Source organism: Ctenopharyngodon idella, chromosome 16, assembly GCF_019924925.1.
Source record: "Ctenopharyngodon idella isolate HZGC_01 chromosome 16, HZGC01, whole genome shotgun sequence".
Classification (NCBI taxonomy): domain Eukaryota; kingdom Metazoa; phylum Chordata; class Actinopteri; order Cypriniformes; family Xenocyprididae; genus Ctenopharyngodon; species Ctenopharyngodon idella.
Genome location: NC_067235.1, coordinates 28,134,855 through 28,150,987, shown reverse-complemented (window position 1 = coordinate 28,150,987; position 16,133 = coordinate 28,134,855). Strand labels below are relative to the sequence as shown.

The window sequence follows — 16,133 nt, the reverse complement described above, 5'->3', positions numbered from 1 at the left end:
GATGGTCCAAATAGGCTGAAGAAATGGTCAGAAAATGCACATGGTTGACATTTTTGAAGGACAGTTTAGTGTTGAACAGGTGAAACTAACTTTACACTGACCATACTGATGTTAGCACTTGGTGTAAAACCATCATTTAAGAACAGAACATGAATGCACATTTGACAAGTTTTAAAGTTTGAAATCTATAGCACTGACCTCGCTTTCAGCAGAATGAATACAGATGGAAACAAAGGTCGTCAAGGCACAGATACAGTTCAGTATTTGCGAGGTTCTGATCTGATATGAGAAAAATTAAAATAGTCGCTCCTTACATAAAGGTTTTAAATTTGAAAAAAAAAAAAAATGATTTGACTAAGATGACTGACCAAACACGTGGTTTTGTTTCTGCTAGCTGAGACCGTTACAGCTCCAGTTAAAAGTGACTACAGTGAATGAAAAGAATATTTTTCAGTATTTCAGGTTCTTGTATTCCAGCACAATGTTTTCACTAAAAGGAAAGAAACACTTACAAAGCAGAAGAACAGAGAAAAGAAACCGCCCCACAATGATAAGATGATACAGACAAAACTTAATACCATTTCCAGACTCTGTCAGAGAAAAATATCAGTTGGCATCTGTTTAGATATTTATCCAGAAAATATACCTTGGCTAGAACCTAGAAATCCTTGAGATAAAACTATTTGTATTACCCCCAGAAACACTGGACAGATCTTCAGAAATTCAGACTTCTCTTTTAGTTGACATCCTCCCATCTTTAAAAACTGTAATAGATGTGTGAAGATACAGTTTGTTAGTACAATGCATTCTTTGCATTCTCAGTCCTGTCAGGCGAAGCATCATTGTTCACTTTCTTTCTTAGTTGACACGCAATGCATAATGAAAAAGTTTAGACTTTTTATAAACAATTCAGAGTACAAGCTAAAAATAAGGCTTTAGTTTGGGTAAAGTGATGCCATTATTTTCTAGATTTCTAAAGAATACAATATCGCTAAATTCACACATTTTTTTTTAAATGTATTTATATGAAATCACCACAAGAGAAATGGCTCCAGCAGCTCAATGAGCAAATAAAGATTTTAAGCCTAGTGATCAATATATTAATAGATTGCTTTACCTTGATGTTGCTCTTGTCTTGTGTCTTTTACTTTTAATTTTCTCTTTCTTTTTCAGTTGATACAAATCAGATTATGAGACTCCACCTCCTTAGTGAAATGTATGCATGTTTTTGTCTGGGATGTGTAGCCTATGTACAGTATGCAGAAATATGTCTCTTTATTTATAACACTTGTTAGTTGTTACAGTTCACTATTATGATAATATGTCATAAAATACCAAACATTTGAATGTGCTGGCAGATACTACTTTTGATAATGTTTTATGATGACTCACCCAAAAATGAAAATAATGTCATTTATTACTCACCCTCATGTCATTCTACACCTGTAAGACCTTTGTTCATCTTCGAAACACAAAGTAAGATATTGTTGATTAAATCCGATGGCTCAGTGAGAGCAAAGCCATTGAAACTCTCACGATCCATAAAGGTTTTAAAAACATATTTGAAGCAGTTCATGTGAGTTCAGTGGTTCTATCTTAATATTATAAAGCGACAAGAATACTTTTTGTGCGCCAAAATAACAACTTTTCATCAATATCTAGTGATTGGCCGATTTCAAAACACTGCTTCATGTAGCTTCTGAGCTTTATGAATCTTTTGTTTCGAATTAGTGATTCGGATCTCCTATCAAACGGCTAAACTGCTGAAATCACGTGACTTTGGCGCTCCGATTCACTGATTCGATTCGTAAAGCTCCGAAGCAGTGTTTTGAAATCGGCCTATCACTATATATTGTTAAAAAGTTGCTATTTTGGGGTTTTTTTGCCGCACAGAATGTATTCTTGTCACTTTATAATATTAAGAAAGAACCACTGAACTCACATGAACTGTTTCAAATATGTTTTTAGTACCTTTATGGACCTTGAGAGTTTGAATGGCTTTGCTCTCAATAGAGGCCTCACTGAGCCATCGGATTTCATCAACAATATCTTAATTTGTGTTCTGAAGATGAACGAAGGTCTTACAGGTGTGGAACGACATGAGGGTGAGTAATAAATTACATTTTCATTTTTGGGTGAACTAACCCTTTAAAGCTGCCGTCTGTAACTTTTTTTGGTGGTACTGGTAGGTTTCCGCGGGAAATTCGAGCATGCCGTCATTTGTCTTTACGTCATTACATCACATCTGTTTACATAAAGGAGTCCCAGCTAGTAGGCTATATCTCATGAGGATGCTGCAAGGGACGGATCATTTATAGCCTTTTCTCACAGCAGCTGGAATAATTAAACGTATCATTTTGTGCCGGATTGTATGGTATGACAAATTAACGTTAGAAAATAGACTTGTATAATACTTTCATGACTACAATCTGTGATTCTGAAGTACAGTATCCACACATCTTCTCAAAATATTAGATTCATCCTCGCTGAGGAGCCGTGCTGATGCACAACCCACATAAAGATAATTCCACAAATAACTGCAATTGCAGGTTTCAAACAGAGATGGCGACAAAGAGGCAAAACTTACGGACTGCAGCTTTAAAGGAACGCTCCACTTTTTTTTGAAAATAGGCTCATATTCCAACTCCCCTAGAGTTAAACAGTTGAGTTTTACCATTTTCGAATCCATTCAGCCGATCTCCGGGTCTGGCGGAACCACTTTTAGCATAGCTTAGCATAGTTCATTGAATCTGATTAGACCATTAGCATCTCGCTCAAAAATGACCAAAGAGTTTCGATTTTTCCTATTTAAAACTTGACTCGGTAGCAAAGTTCCTTGAGAGTATAGTTCCTAGCCATATCGGCCTAGAAAATCGCAACTTTTCATTTTCCATCGGTCTTAGTACACGATGTAACTACAGAAGAGTCAAGTTTTAAATAGGAAAAATATAGAAACTCTTTGGTCATTTTTTAGCGAGATGCTAACGGTCTAATCAGATTCAATGAACTATGCTAAGCTATGCTAAAAGTGGTACCGCCAGACCCGGAGATCGGCTGAATGGATTCGAAAATGGTAAAACTCAACTGTTTAACTCTAGGGGAGTTGGAAAATGAGCCTATTTTCAAAAAAAGTGGAGTGTTCCTTTAACATTATTTTAACGATCTAAGCACATGGTCTGAAGCACATGGCGCAGGTGCACTTACGGGCGTGTCCGAATCCACTTTTGCTAGTTTAACAACAGGGGAAAACTAGCAAAAAACACTTGCGTTGCATTGTGCCAGGTGTATGATAGGGACCTATAAGTTAAAAACAACAAAAAAAATCTCTGTTTTCTGTTAGTATATGTGTCATGCTTTTGATTACAACAGAAAAGAATGTCTAACAAAAGCAATTAAAAACATGTTTACAGTAGTGTATTTACAATGGAAGCCTGTGGGGCATCACAAATAAATGGTGATAAAACGAAACTGTCACACTATTTTAACTGTGTATGTCTAACACTTAAACGCATGTCAGCATGCGACCTGTGTGATAGCAATGTTTGCTGTGTTGCTATACATTGGGACACGGTACTCAATGTACATTATGTATATATTTGGCATATTTCATGAGTTTAATCCTTAAGTGATATAAACAGAACTCAAGTGCTAAATGGCACTTCTCACAAGTAGCGTACAAAGTCTTATTTTTTTCATTCAACAATCAGTAAAACGAGGTGCACATTTAAAAAAAAATAATAATAATAATTAACAGCATTAACTAAAAATCATTGTCATCATTAACTAAATGGGTTCAAAGAAACTTCTGAATTTTATTTAAGCTTTTTACTGTTAATTTTCTTATTTTTAGCAATATAATTTAAATTATTTATTTAGTAATTTGTTAAATATAATTAGCCCCCTGGACTATTTTAATTACTGAAGCAATACTAATATATGCTTGGAAGAATGATTACAGAAGTGAAGTAAAATATCTTTACATTGTGATTGACATGATTGGATGAACATCCTTTATGAGTTCAAAAACACCAGCACAAACAAGGCCGTAGAAACATTCATAAAAAGTGATGCTTTGTTGTTTATTTAATACTCCCTCTGCTGGAGTATATGGATACTACACACACCTGCACATTCTTATTTTATGAAATATTTCGCTTTTAAACATGAGTTACAGTTAGGCTAATTTTACATTTTATTCCCATTTACATTTAGCGCTCAGAGATTGTGAACACAGCAGAGAGATCACAGCAAAATGTAAATGTATAGAGTTTATTATAAATATTGTCATCAAGATTAACAAAAGACACGCTACATTGTAAAATACCCTTTCAAGAAGATCAAAACATAGTAAGATCTATGATTTAAAAATGACTGGCAGTGAATCTTATAGAGATTTTATAGAGAAGAGGTGGCTCAATGGGTAACACTGTTTCCTCACAAAACAGAAGGTCCCTTTTTGTGTGGAGTTTGCATGTTCTCCCTGCGTCAGAGCTGGTTTCCCCCAGAGTCCAAAGACATGCAGGTTAGATGAGTTGGATATGCTACATCGGCTGTAGGAGTGTGTGTGGGTGTCTTGCGACAGGAAATCCAATGTGCGGATAATTCTGCTGTGGCGACCCCTAATGGAAGCAGCCGAAAGAAGATAGGTCAAGGAGTTAACACAGTAGTGGACATCACTAAGCCTTTGTGAAACCACCTAAAACCAGGGCTACAGATGTAATAGTATAAAAGCATAGTGGATAAAAAGTTTTTCTCAAATTGTGTTGTAGTCCAGTGGTTAAAACCCAGAATGACTATAGGTTCAAACCCACCAAGAGCTAACATTATTGTGCCCTTGGCTGGTTGTTTCAAATGGATTCCCAGCTAACAGGGAACATTCTCAGAATTTTGGCTAACGTTCTTTCAAGGTTTTCTCATCTTCTTTCAGACAAACACAATCGGAGATATATTAAAAGATATCCTGCCTCTTCCAAGCTTTATAATGGTAGCGAATGGGGCTTGAGATTTTGAAGAACAAAAAATCCATCATAAAAGTTATCCACACGGCTCCAGGGGGTTAATAAAGGCCTTCTGAAGCAAAGCAATGGGTTTTGTAAATAATTGTTCATATTTAAAGCTTTATAAACTTTAATAAATGGCTTTTGGCAACGGCCATACTCAAGTTCCGGCGGAAGAGCGACCTCTGACCCTACATATGACGTAAGATGTAGGAGTAGTGTAAGCTTGGGTTCAAACAAGTAGGGCTGGGCAACAAACTCAAGCTCTTCTTCTCTTATATCACAACATTTCTCTTTAAAAATTCTCGTTTTAGACTTCAAATTCACTCTTCCTTCGGAAGTAGACTCGTGTACAGCAGTTACCGGAAGCCAGTTATTATGGTTTATAAAGTCTTAAATATGGTTATTTTTCTTACAAAAACCCATCGCTTCGCTTTATTAATCCCTTGGAGCCGTGTGGATTATTTTTATGATGGATGGATGCACTTTTTTGGCCTTGAAAATCTCGGGCCCCATTATAAAGCTTGGAAGAGCCAGGATATAACTCTGATTGTGTTTGTCTGAAAGAAGATAGTTATATAAACCTAGGATGGCTTGAGGGTGAGTAAATCATGGGATAATTTTCATTTTTGGGTGAGCTATCTCTTCAACATTTGTATAAATGAGAAAATTTTTTTTTTTTTAACATTTAAAATGTTAAAAAATGGGACGTTTCAGAACATTCAGAAATATTGTGTTCATAATTAATGGGAACGTTAGCAAAATGCCAGGTTGAACCTGTAAGTTTGCCGTAATAAAGTAGATTTAGCAGTATTGGTTAATGACAGCTGACAAAAATTGCTTGCATGTCTCGAAGGAAATATAACGATTATTAGTTAAAAAAATTGCTATTATAATACAGAAAAGTAACTAATTTATGTTCATCTTCTGGTTGGGATCTTGAACATCTACTGTGCTTTAGTCCTCAGGTCTGGAACAAAAGGTATGGATCCCTGTGAATAATGTTGGGGCTGTTATTTGAATTAATATTAATTAAGTTAATTATTAGAAAATGCACAATGCATAATAATTACACCTGGGGTGTACATTATTGTATTGTCTAATAATTCAATTTTTCCACTTATACTACAGTTACCACATCTCAAGACATTGTTCAGATGTTGTATTTCAAGACATTTGTCAGGTTTTTGTCCTTAAAATGTTCTTATGTGTAGGACTAATTTCTTCGCATCTCATCCCATGCCTCCGTTGCTAATTCCAAAACCTCATTTTAGAGCTATGGAGGCTTCAGCTATTGTTAACAGACTAATGCAGTTATTAATGCAGTTATTAGAGAGAGAGAGAGAGAGAGAGAGAGAGAGAGAGAGAGAGAGAGATTAAGCGTGTGTGAATTACCTGAGTCTGTGCGTCTCTCAACAGTGTTCGGCAGCAGCGTCTCTACTAATGGTGAAACTGTAAGTTTATCTGCTTCAAGAACAGTAATGACGCTGTTCTTGAAGCAGATAAACTTACAGTTTCACCATTACCTCACTAGTGAGAAATGTCATGTAGCTTTTAAGTTGCTAAACTACTTTACTAATAAATTTGTCCGAGCAGCGCTGACAACACATTTCTGTGTATTGTCTGTACTCTATGTGTGTGTGTGTGTTTGAGTGGGAGAGAAAGAGCTTTCTGTAAATAATAAAACGTAATTTTGTGGAAAAACATGGAAATATTTTGTCGGTTTTATCCTATTGTATACTATATTTATTTGCTTGGACAGTGTCGTTGTGGGTTTTGGTTCTTTTGCGGTTGTAGGCTGTAAGGACCTTTGAAATAATTATAATTTATATAATAAATGATTTGGGAAAGTGATATGGACACATAAGGTGATAATGCGGTCACAACCTGCCTGGAACTGCTTTAGCAGTGCTTTTCCCTGAAAATAATAATAATTGCACACCTTAGAACATTTGTCCACCAATCACATTCAAGCATTCAACAGCCCCATAGTATAAAATGCAATAACACCTCACACTGATCATTAGTTTAAAAATAATTTCCTAAAGACAAAAAACACTGTGATTTTATCAGGGTTTTAGTACACAAGCCACAGTTTCTTCATGCTAGTCAAAATAGCTCAATTACCTTATAGTCTGGTACAGGAAGGACCATGTTGAGGTGGTGGACCATATTGGACTGAAGTGAATACTGTTGCTGTTGTAGCAGAGTTTGGTTGGGGCAGAAGCACAATATTGTTGACAGTCACATTAGTACGAGGGATATTAATTCGATAAACTCGAGTGCTGCAAGGTGGTCTTCGCTAAAGGATTGAGAGAGAAAACAAGCAACATGAAACATTTATTTTACATCCTGCGATCTCATTTCACCCTTTCAGCATGATGAGAATGTGTTAATCACTTGATGATTTTTGTCTTTGGTCTGCAGCAATAACAGTATTTACTGTAGCAGGCATTCGAAGCAACAATCGGAGAGAAGATCACTGACTACAAGGGCAATGAAAATCACAATCTCAGCCCGTATTAATTCAATTCAGTTCAATTCAAGCTTATAGTGCTTTTTTATCAGCACGTATTTTATGTCAGCAATCCCATTAAGTAAGAGTCTTTGAACCACATCTTGAGTTTTACCTTTGTCCTGCAGCACTCACAGGAAGTTGAGGCAACAATAATAGAGATGACGATGACCAGAGCATCACAGACCATCAAAACAATGTGAGTCACACCCTGAGTGAATATTAGAGGCAGGATGATTATGAACTAATTTCATGGTTGATATAAACATTTTGAAGGAAAGATTAGTATAGATCTAAATAATTACAGTAGCTTGATACTGCATTTGAAACCAACCAACATGCAAATGTTCTTCTGGAGTCATTTTTACAGATCTATCTCATGTTGGTAAGAAAGTCTAAACACTTACATCATTTGCAAAGGCATGAAAGGGAATGGAGATAGCAGCTGTAATGGGATTGATGTAGTTTAGAGATTGTGAAGTTCTGATCTGAAATGAGAAAGACTCAAAAATGCATTAAACAATGCATTGTATTATAATGTTATTACTTTCATTCAGATAAAATGAAATGTAAAATACTCAAGATATTAAGACAAACCAAGTGTTTGTTACATGTGCGTGCAGCTGACGCCGTCACAGATCCAGTTAAAACTGACTACAGTAAAGAAAATGAACATTATTCAGTATTTGTTCAATGCATAATGTTTTCCTGATGATGAAATAAATGACTTACAATGGGAGATGCCCAGAGAATGTAAAATAAACCTTTCCAGGTTGTTAAGCTGAAAACCACTATGCCTAATAATATTTCCAAAACCTGTAAGATATAAAACAAGATGGTCAATGTTTCGTTATGGACCTAAAATTAGCATGTAGCAGAAAAAAAAAAAAAAAAACTTTAAGTGGAGCAGTTTGATTTACCCCCATAATCATCGGCCTGATCATCATGAAATTAGACACCACGTACTGGTCAAATGGTGACAATGGCTTCTGCTGAGAGCTCGTCACATCATTACGTTCAGGCATCTTTAAACACACTGAGAGAAATATGTGTTGGGATGGAAGTGTAAGAAATTTTATGTTTCAAATCTGATGCACTTAGCGATTTCAATTTAGTTAGAGCTTGGTTACTAACAAGCTATTGTACTTTTACAACTATACTATTATCAGTTACATTGTGTTACATTTGGTTACTTTGCAGTCAGCCAAAGAGCAACCAACAGAAAAAAGGTCACTGTTTACATTCTCTGAGCTGAAAATCAGGATTTACTAGAAGAGTTGCACAGAACTCACATGATGGGAAGTTAACCAAACAGTGTTGGTGATTGTTTTTTTTTTGTTTTTTTTAAAAAAAAAATCCTAAACAATTCACAACCTAAAAAAAAAAAAGACAGGCAACATCACTTTTTTCTGCTAAAACTTTGGAAGAAGCATGTTCATTTGATTCATCACATTACATAAGATCTAAAGGTTCAATCTAAGGTTGTATTGGTATTTGTATTCCACATATTGTATAATATCAAATAATAGTGTTTTCCTCCCAACCTCTAGTTCATTCAGATTAGCAGTATCAAACAGATCTGTTCTACAATCTGAAGAAAATAATTACTATATCATTAGATTGCTTTACCTTGATGTTGCTCTTGTCTTGGGTCTTGTCATTTTCTCTTTCCTTTTTAAGTTAGGTGAAAGGCAGTTTATGAGACTCCACCTTCTAAGGGAAGTTTGTTTATGCATAAAATGTTATAGGTGGCACAGTAGCTTAGTGGGTAGCACTGTCGCCTCATCAGCAAGAAGGTCTCTGGTTTGATTCACGGTTGAGCCAGGAGGACATGTGAAGTTTGCACGTTTATGAGACACCACTTTGTACTTAGGTTTCCCTTACAATCCAAAGAAATGCAAGACAGGTGAATTGGGGACACTTAATTGTGCGTGTGTGTGTGTGTGATAGCCCAGGAATGGACTGGTTATCTGTTCAGGATGTTTCTCTTTTTAATGGCCTGAGATGCTGGAACAGACAGAAAATGGATGGATGTTTCTGAAACTTCACTCTATTCTGGGATATGTAGCTTATATACAGTATGCAGCAATTTGTCTTTTTTTTTTTATATAACACTGGCCACAATTCTGATAAAATATCATAAAATACCAAACATTTGAATAAGCTGGCAGAGACTGTTTTTGATCATGTTTTATGATGACTAATAATATCTTGTATTCACCCCCAATGCACCTAATAATTACAGTTAAAAACTCAATATGTGTTTATCATTAAAAGTTAAATACAATACAGTCTCTAATGTGTCTGTGACATGCTGTTGATTACAACTGAAAATAATTTTTAACTCGTCCCCAAGTTTGTAAAAACAATAAAAAGCATGTGTACAGTAGTGCATTTACAAAGGAAGCTTATGGGGGTATCACACTGTAAAAGGATTAGTTTACTTCAGAATTAAAATTTTCTGATAATTTACTCACCCCCCATGTCATCCAAGATGTTCATGTCTTTCTTTCTTCAGTCAAAAAGAAATTAAGGTTTTTGAGGAAAACATTCCAGGATTTTTCTCCATATATTGGACTTCAATAGGGTTCAACAGGTTGAAGGTCCAAATTGCAGTTCCAGTGCAGCTTCAAAGGGCTCTACACGATCCCAGACGAGGAATAAGGGTCTTATCTAGCGAAACTGTCACAAGTGAGGCTCCCGCACTTCCTTCCCCGCACCACCGGAGGGAGCCTTCACCGGAATACTGATACCATCATTCGGACTACATTTCCCATAGGCCCTCATTCCTGGGACTGATTGCACACACACCTGCACCACATCACACTCACACTATTTAAGCAGCACGCACACACACACACACTGCGAAGTCTTGATTTGCCCTGGTGATCATTTCTAAGCGTTTTCTGTGGATTGTTATACTGTTGCTGATTGGACTGTTTATCTCTTGTGATTCTCTGCTGCCTGCCTTGATCCTTGCCTGTTTACTGGACTGTGTTTGTTTGCCGCCTGCCCTGATCTCTGCCTGCTTCCTGATACCGTTTGTCTGCCGCCTGCCTCGACCATTGCCTGTCCCCGTTTACGTCTCTGCCTCTGCCCTTACCTGTGTATACACTATTCTTAATAAAAGCTGCAAATGGATCCCCATGCTGTCGACCCATCATTACAGAAACTATCAGACAATTTCTAAAAAAAAGAAAAATTTATATACTTTTTAACCACAATGCTCGTCTTGCACTGCTCTGCGATGCACCATGCATTATGTAATCACGTTGGAACGGTCACGCGTGATGTAGGTTGAAGTACACCTGAAAGTGTACTTCCAGTACAGGTGAAAATGAGGGTGAAAAACTCATTTTCTCCTCCAACTTTAAAATCGACTGACATCGTCATTTTACCTTTTTTTTTATAAATGCCGTTTGACTTAGTCTTTGCATGTTCGCTTTTAGACACTGGATTGGTACTTTCGCCTACGTCTAGTGTGACCTTTCCAACGTGATTACCTAATGCGTGGCGCATCACAGAGCTAGTGCAAGACGCGCATTTGTGGTTAAAAAGCATATAAAAAAAAAAAAATCAGAAAATAACCAATAGTTTCACTAGATAAGACCCTTATTCCTCATCTGGGATCATGTAGAGCCCTTTGAAGCTGCACTGAAACTGCAAATTTTAACTCATTGAACCCCAGTGAAGTCCACTATATGGAGAAAAATCCTGGAACGTTTTCCTCAAAAACCTTAATTTCTTTTCGACTGAAGAAAGAAAGACATAAACATCTTGGTGACATCGGGGTGAGTAAATTATCAGGAAATTTTAATTCTGAAGTGAACTAATCCTTTAATAAAAGTTAATATGAAACGGTCACACTGTTTTAAAGTAACACTTAAACATGTTAGCATGAGACTTGTGGTAGAATTTTTTAATTATATCCAGAAAAGTGAATAGGTAGCTCCAATAAAGCTCTGTAGCAAAAAAGCAACTGATTTCAACAACAGACAAGAAATTGCTCCTTGTTTTCCTAGTAGTTTGATGGAATGTCAAAAGGACCTGGATTATAGTTCACTGGAGGTGTAGAAGGACTTGATTGTAGCTTGGTGGAGGTTCTAAAAGACCAGGATCGTATCTTAGTGGAGGTGCCGATGGGACTGCATCATAATTTGGTGGAGGTGCAGAAGGGCATGGGTTGTAGTATGCTGGAGGTGCAGAAGGACTTGGGTTGTAGTATGCTGGAGGTGCAGAAGGACTTGGATCATAGTTTGGTGGAGGTGCAAAAGGGCCTTGTTGGCCCTGAATCATAATATTGTTGTCAGGCATGTAAGACACATCTCTGTTTATATAACTGACTGCAACATCTCTTGACTAGAGAACACAACAAAAAGAAAACATCATTATTGTGTTGCATTCATTATTGGATGTATCTCAATGGGATGCAGTGGCAGCTGTTAATCTACCTTCTAATGCATTAATTAACCAATCAGAAAGGATATAAAAACAAGGTCACTTGTTTCTGTCAAAAATGGAGTTAAATACTCATAAGAGATAAAATGTGGATCTTTCTGTATAACCATCATTAAACAAATATAACTTTATTTCTGTCAGGCTGCTTTTGTGAACTGGTTTAACTAATTCACTGAAAAGAAGAACTAAGGCTGGTTTTCAGTGAAAAGTTTCATTCCTCAAACAAAGCTATCCTTATATGTCTTTAGAATACATATAGCTTGCAAGGATATAAGGAATCATTTTTTGCAGAATGAAATTCCCAGTCCTCATTCATCTTCATTATATTTAAGGATATTCTATATAGTTTTACCTTTTGTGTTCCACAGAAGAAATGTAATAGGGGTATGGAATGGCACAAGGGTCAGTAAATAGTGTCAAAATTGTATTTTAGTTTTTTTTAATGTGTACATTTTTAAAGATTATTTAAGATAAGAGTCTTTGAACTTCATCTTGATGAGTTACCTTCTTCGTGCAGCAGTCACAAGAAGATGAGGCAACAATAACAGAGATAATGAAGACCAGAACATCACAGACAACCAAGAGAATCAGAGTCACGCCCTGAGTGAGTATGGAAACAAGATGATTATAAACTTATTATAAACACATTTTATTAGTAGTCATAAATAGTCATTTGTCTTTAAGAAATTGTCAGAAATGGCACATCATGATTGATATTGAAGTACAGATTAGTGTAGAGGTTAATCTGGTTACAGTTGAAACCACTTTTATAGTTGATCACCCTTATATTAGCACTTTTGAATGTAAGTTTGGCAGATATATTGTATTTTTGTTAGACTCAAAGCAGGATGTCTATACAGACACTTACATCACTGTCAACACAATGAAATGGGACGGAGATAACAGCTGCTATGGCATTGAAACAGTTTAGAAATTGCGAGATTAAGATCTGAAATGAAAAAAATACCCTTTAGATAGATCAGAGATGGTTAAAACATAATGTATTAATAGAAAAATATTTTCTATTACATTAGATATTCAGACTAACCTGACATTTGTTACGTTTGGATGCAGCTGATACCGTCACAGATCCAGTTAAAACTGACTACAGTGAGGAAAATGAACATTATTCAGTATTTGTTCATTGCACAATGTTGCCCTGGTGTTGAAATAAAATACTTACAATTAGACATGACCAGAGGAGAAATAAAAATCCTGTCCAGATTTCTAAGACAATCATCACCATACCTAATGATATTTCCAAAACCTGTAAGATATAAAACAACACAGTATCTGTTTCCTCATTTCCCCCAAATTAAAATTAGCATGTAGCAAAAAGAAAAAGATTAAAGTGGAACACTTTTTTTTTTTTTTACCCCCAGGGCCTTTGGCCTGATCTTCATGAATTTAGACACCACACGCTGGTCAAATAGTGACGCTGGCTGCTGCAAAAAGCTGGTCATATCATCACGTCTAGGCATCTTTAAACACACTGAGAGAAATATGTGTGGGAATTATGGGAAGTATGGGAATTATGAAAGTTCAGAATCTGATGCACTTAACAATTTCGGTTATAAGCTAATGTACTTTTTTTTTAACAATATTGGTTGCAGTTTATTAACCCTAAACCCTAAAGGCATGTTTTTCTCTTTACATTTAGAGAATTTGAAATCAGAATGAAGAGGAACTAAATGTCGCTGTAAACATTTTCAGAGCAGAAAATCTGGATTTACTTGAAGAGTTGCTCAGACGACACATGAGAAGATAAACACTGTTGGCGAAGACACTTGATTTAGATTTAGCTTTGTTTTTTTCCCCTAATACAACTTAAAAGTACAACCTAAAGATAATGGCACAGGAGATGTCACTATTTTCTGTAGGTCCAAAACAAAGTTTGGAAGGAGCATGTTCAATTGATCCTGCATGTCCGAACACATGAAATCTGCACAAACTTACAAAACAGCCATGATATACTTGTGCAAAAACCATCATAAGAGCACAATGAGCAAATAAAGAAGATTGATATATGATAGTTTGCACTGGTATTCTATTCTAGCTGCCAATTCCAGCTTTTATCTTAAACACAAACACAGAGAGACAGACAGTAGAAGTGCAGAATACTTACACTAAGTAACAATATTTACCCCAACTTAAAATCCATTCAGATTAGTAGTATGTGAAGAAAAGGTACTTAGTACTTAATAAGTCATTTTTACTGTTGACGGTGTGTTCGTCTTGAGTCATTTTCAGTTTGTTTTTGATTTAGCTTTTCTTAGTAAGGAGTCTCGAGACTCCACCTCCACAAAATATGAAGAGAATGGTTCTTAAACGTCACACTGTTTCAAGATGTAAACATAGGAACAAAGTTTTTTTAAAAGACACTTGCTGATCTTTGAGGCATTTAGAATCAAATGTGAAACTTCCTGTTTTGCAATCCAGGAAGTAATGACCAAGTTTATCGCTGCTTGACCGTAGTGTCAGGATGGCCGAGTGGTTTAAGGCATCAGACTCAACAGGTGTTGAGCATTCTGATTTCCAGATGGAGTTGTGGGTTTGAATCCCACTTCTGACACAAGGATTTTAGAGTGACAGGACTAGAGGACCCAGCTTCAGTGACTGAATGTAAATAAGTGATAGTGCAGATAGTTCAAGTTGTGTAAGAGCAATGCAATATCTGATCACCATGATAGGTTTGTGCTTGTTAAAATAAAATACAGTACAGGAAACCTAACTTAAATGCCTTTATTTATATTATGTTAATCATATATATTTAAATTGTTAAATGCTGGAATAGAAACACAGAATAATGTAATGTGACATTGTTTTAAAGTTTATTTTAGACCTCCATCCATCTACTATAGCCCAGATCAAAGGATAATACATGCAGAGAAGTTATGAACCACAAGGTGGCATCCCTGTACAAAGATGGACATTTTCGAGCAATAAGTGTTGTAATCTCAGCTTGGTAACAATTACCTGAAGTAAATGGTTAAAAAAAAAAAAAAAAAACAATAATTTAAATAAATAATCCAGCCAATGTCGGTCATAATGTGAAACAACAACAACGACAAAAGACTATTATATATAAAATGTAAAATTTTCTTGTTACTGATTGTCACTGATGCCAAAGTAACACAAATAAAGTATTTTTCATCATCAGTGGTATTAGTATTCATACATAATCGTTCATAGTTGATTTTTTTGTTTATTTTTAAATAACCTTAATCTTGTTAACTTAGGCTATTTAATCTTCAGTAAAACTTATTTAATCTTTTTTCCACCTAAACTGTATTACTCCATCAATAAAAAATACAAATGAAAAAATGAAAACTGTCATGCAAATGCACATTTGCATATGAGCATTGTATTGTTTCGGTCTTGATTTACTACAACACAGCACAATTTAAATTAAAATGTTGACAAAAGAACAAACAAACAAAAAAACAATAGTCACTAGTTACAGCTGTGATGTGCAATATGATGAACCTCCATTATAGGCATTAAAAAATTGACTATAAATACTGTACCAAACTACAATATACGATACATTTAGGGTCTGCAAACAGTGTGTATAACAGATGGGTAAAAAAAAAAGTTAGAACCCCTAAAATTGAAATGCATTTAAATGTAAATAAAAATTTTCCTTACAATACATATTTTTTTTTTCATCCACATTGTTGTAAATCAACCCTGTCAAACAGGGGAGGACTACCAAAGAAATTTAAATAAGGATCTTATTAGCATAATGCAATAATTTTTTTTATTATTATAATAAAATGTATTATAAACTTACTGTATTGGTTCTCTGGGTTGGCTGGGAGTCAAGGTTGGGGTTAAGGGTCTGCAAAGGTTAACCCCTGCTATACAACCAATCCCTAGGCTGTTGAGTGGTTGGATAATTTTACCTTGACATCCCTTTTTGTTTTTGTTATCACTCATTCTACAACACATTAAGCCTAATAACACCATAATACTTCTTTCAAATCATCATGCTCATCCTCACCGCGAGTTCTTTCTCTTCTCTAATGGATTTTGTACAAGGCCACCCAATAGCCAATCAACCCCTCCCCTTCTTATTAATATTAATATTCCAGCGTCGTTCCGGCGATGTTATTGGCTAAGAAAAAAGCCGGTCGCATGAGAGTGAACGGATGAAATCACCT

General features: G+C 35.7%; 1 protein-coding gene and 1 long non-coding RNA gene across 4 annotated transcripts; both read right to left on the bottom strand.

Annotated features, from left to right (window-relative positions):
* Positions 1 to 4,060: 4,060 nt before the first annotated feature.
* LOC127496881 (uncharacterized) lies at positions 4,061 to 9,989 on the bottom strand. 2 transcript variants are annotated; one of them, XR_007925383.1, is made up of 7 exons: positions 8,433 to 9,989; positions 8,245 to 8,328; positions 8,110 to 8,166; positions 7,920 to 8,000; positions 7,628 to 7,723; positions 7,125 to 7,299; positions 4,061 to 4,619 (listed from the first exon to the last, which is right to left on the bottom strand). It is a non-coding gene; the product is annotated as an uncharacterized LOC127496881 (long non-coding RNA). The 2 variants fall into 2 exon arrangements; XR_007925382.1 differs by having other exon boundaries at positions 7,920 to 9,989.
* Positions 9,990 to 10,108: 119 nt separating this feature from the next.
* si:ch211-135n15.2 (uncharacterized protein LOC557207 homolog) lies at positions 10,109 to 15,979 on the bottom strand. 2 transcript variants are annotated; one of them, XM_051864763.1, is made up of 7 exons: positions 15,764 to 15,979; positions 13,347 to 13,462; positions 13,154 to 13,237; positions 13,019 to 13,075; positions 12,839 to 12,919; positions 12,475 to 12,570; positions 10,109 to 11,871 (listed from the first exon to the last, which is right to left on the bottom strand). In XM_051864763.1, coding segments are annotated over exons 1-7 (735 nt in total). In that variant the 5' UTR covers positions 15,765 to 15,979; the 3' UTR covers positions 10,109 to 11,571. The 2 variants fall into 2 exon arrangements, with proteins under 2 accessions (XP_051720723.1, XP_051720724.1); XM_051864764.1 differs by lacking the exon at positions 15,764 to 15,979 and adding an exon at positions 14,096 to 15,196.
* Positions 15,980 to 16,133: the final 154 nt, after the last annotated feature.

Coding starts and splice junctions, on each gene's coding strand:
- si:ch211-135n15.2 (XM_051864763.1), bottom strand. Junction 13,076..13,153: donor TCCTCTGGTCATGTCTAATT/GTAAGTATTTTA, acceptor TCCTCACTGTAG/TCAGTTTTAACTGGATCTGT. Junction 12,571..12,838: donor TTCATTGTGTTGACAGTGAT/GTAAGTGTCTGT, acceptor ATACTCACTCAG/GGCGTGACTCTGATTCTCTT.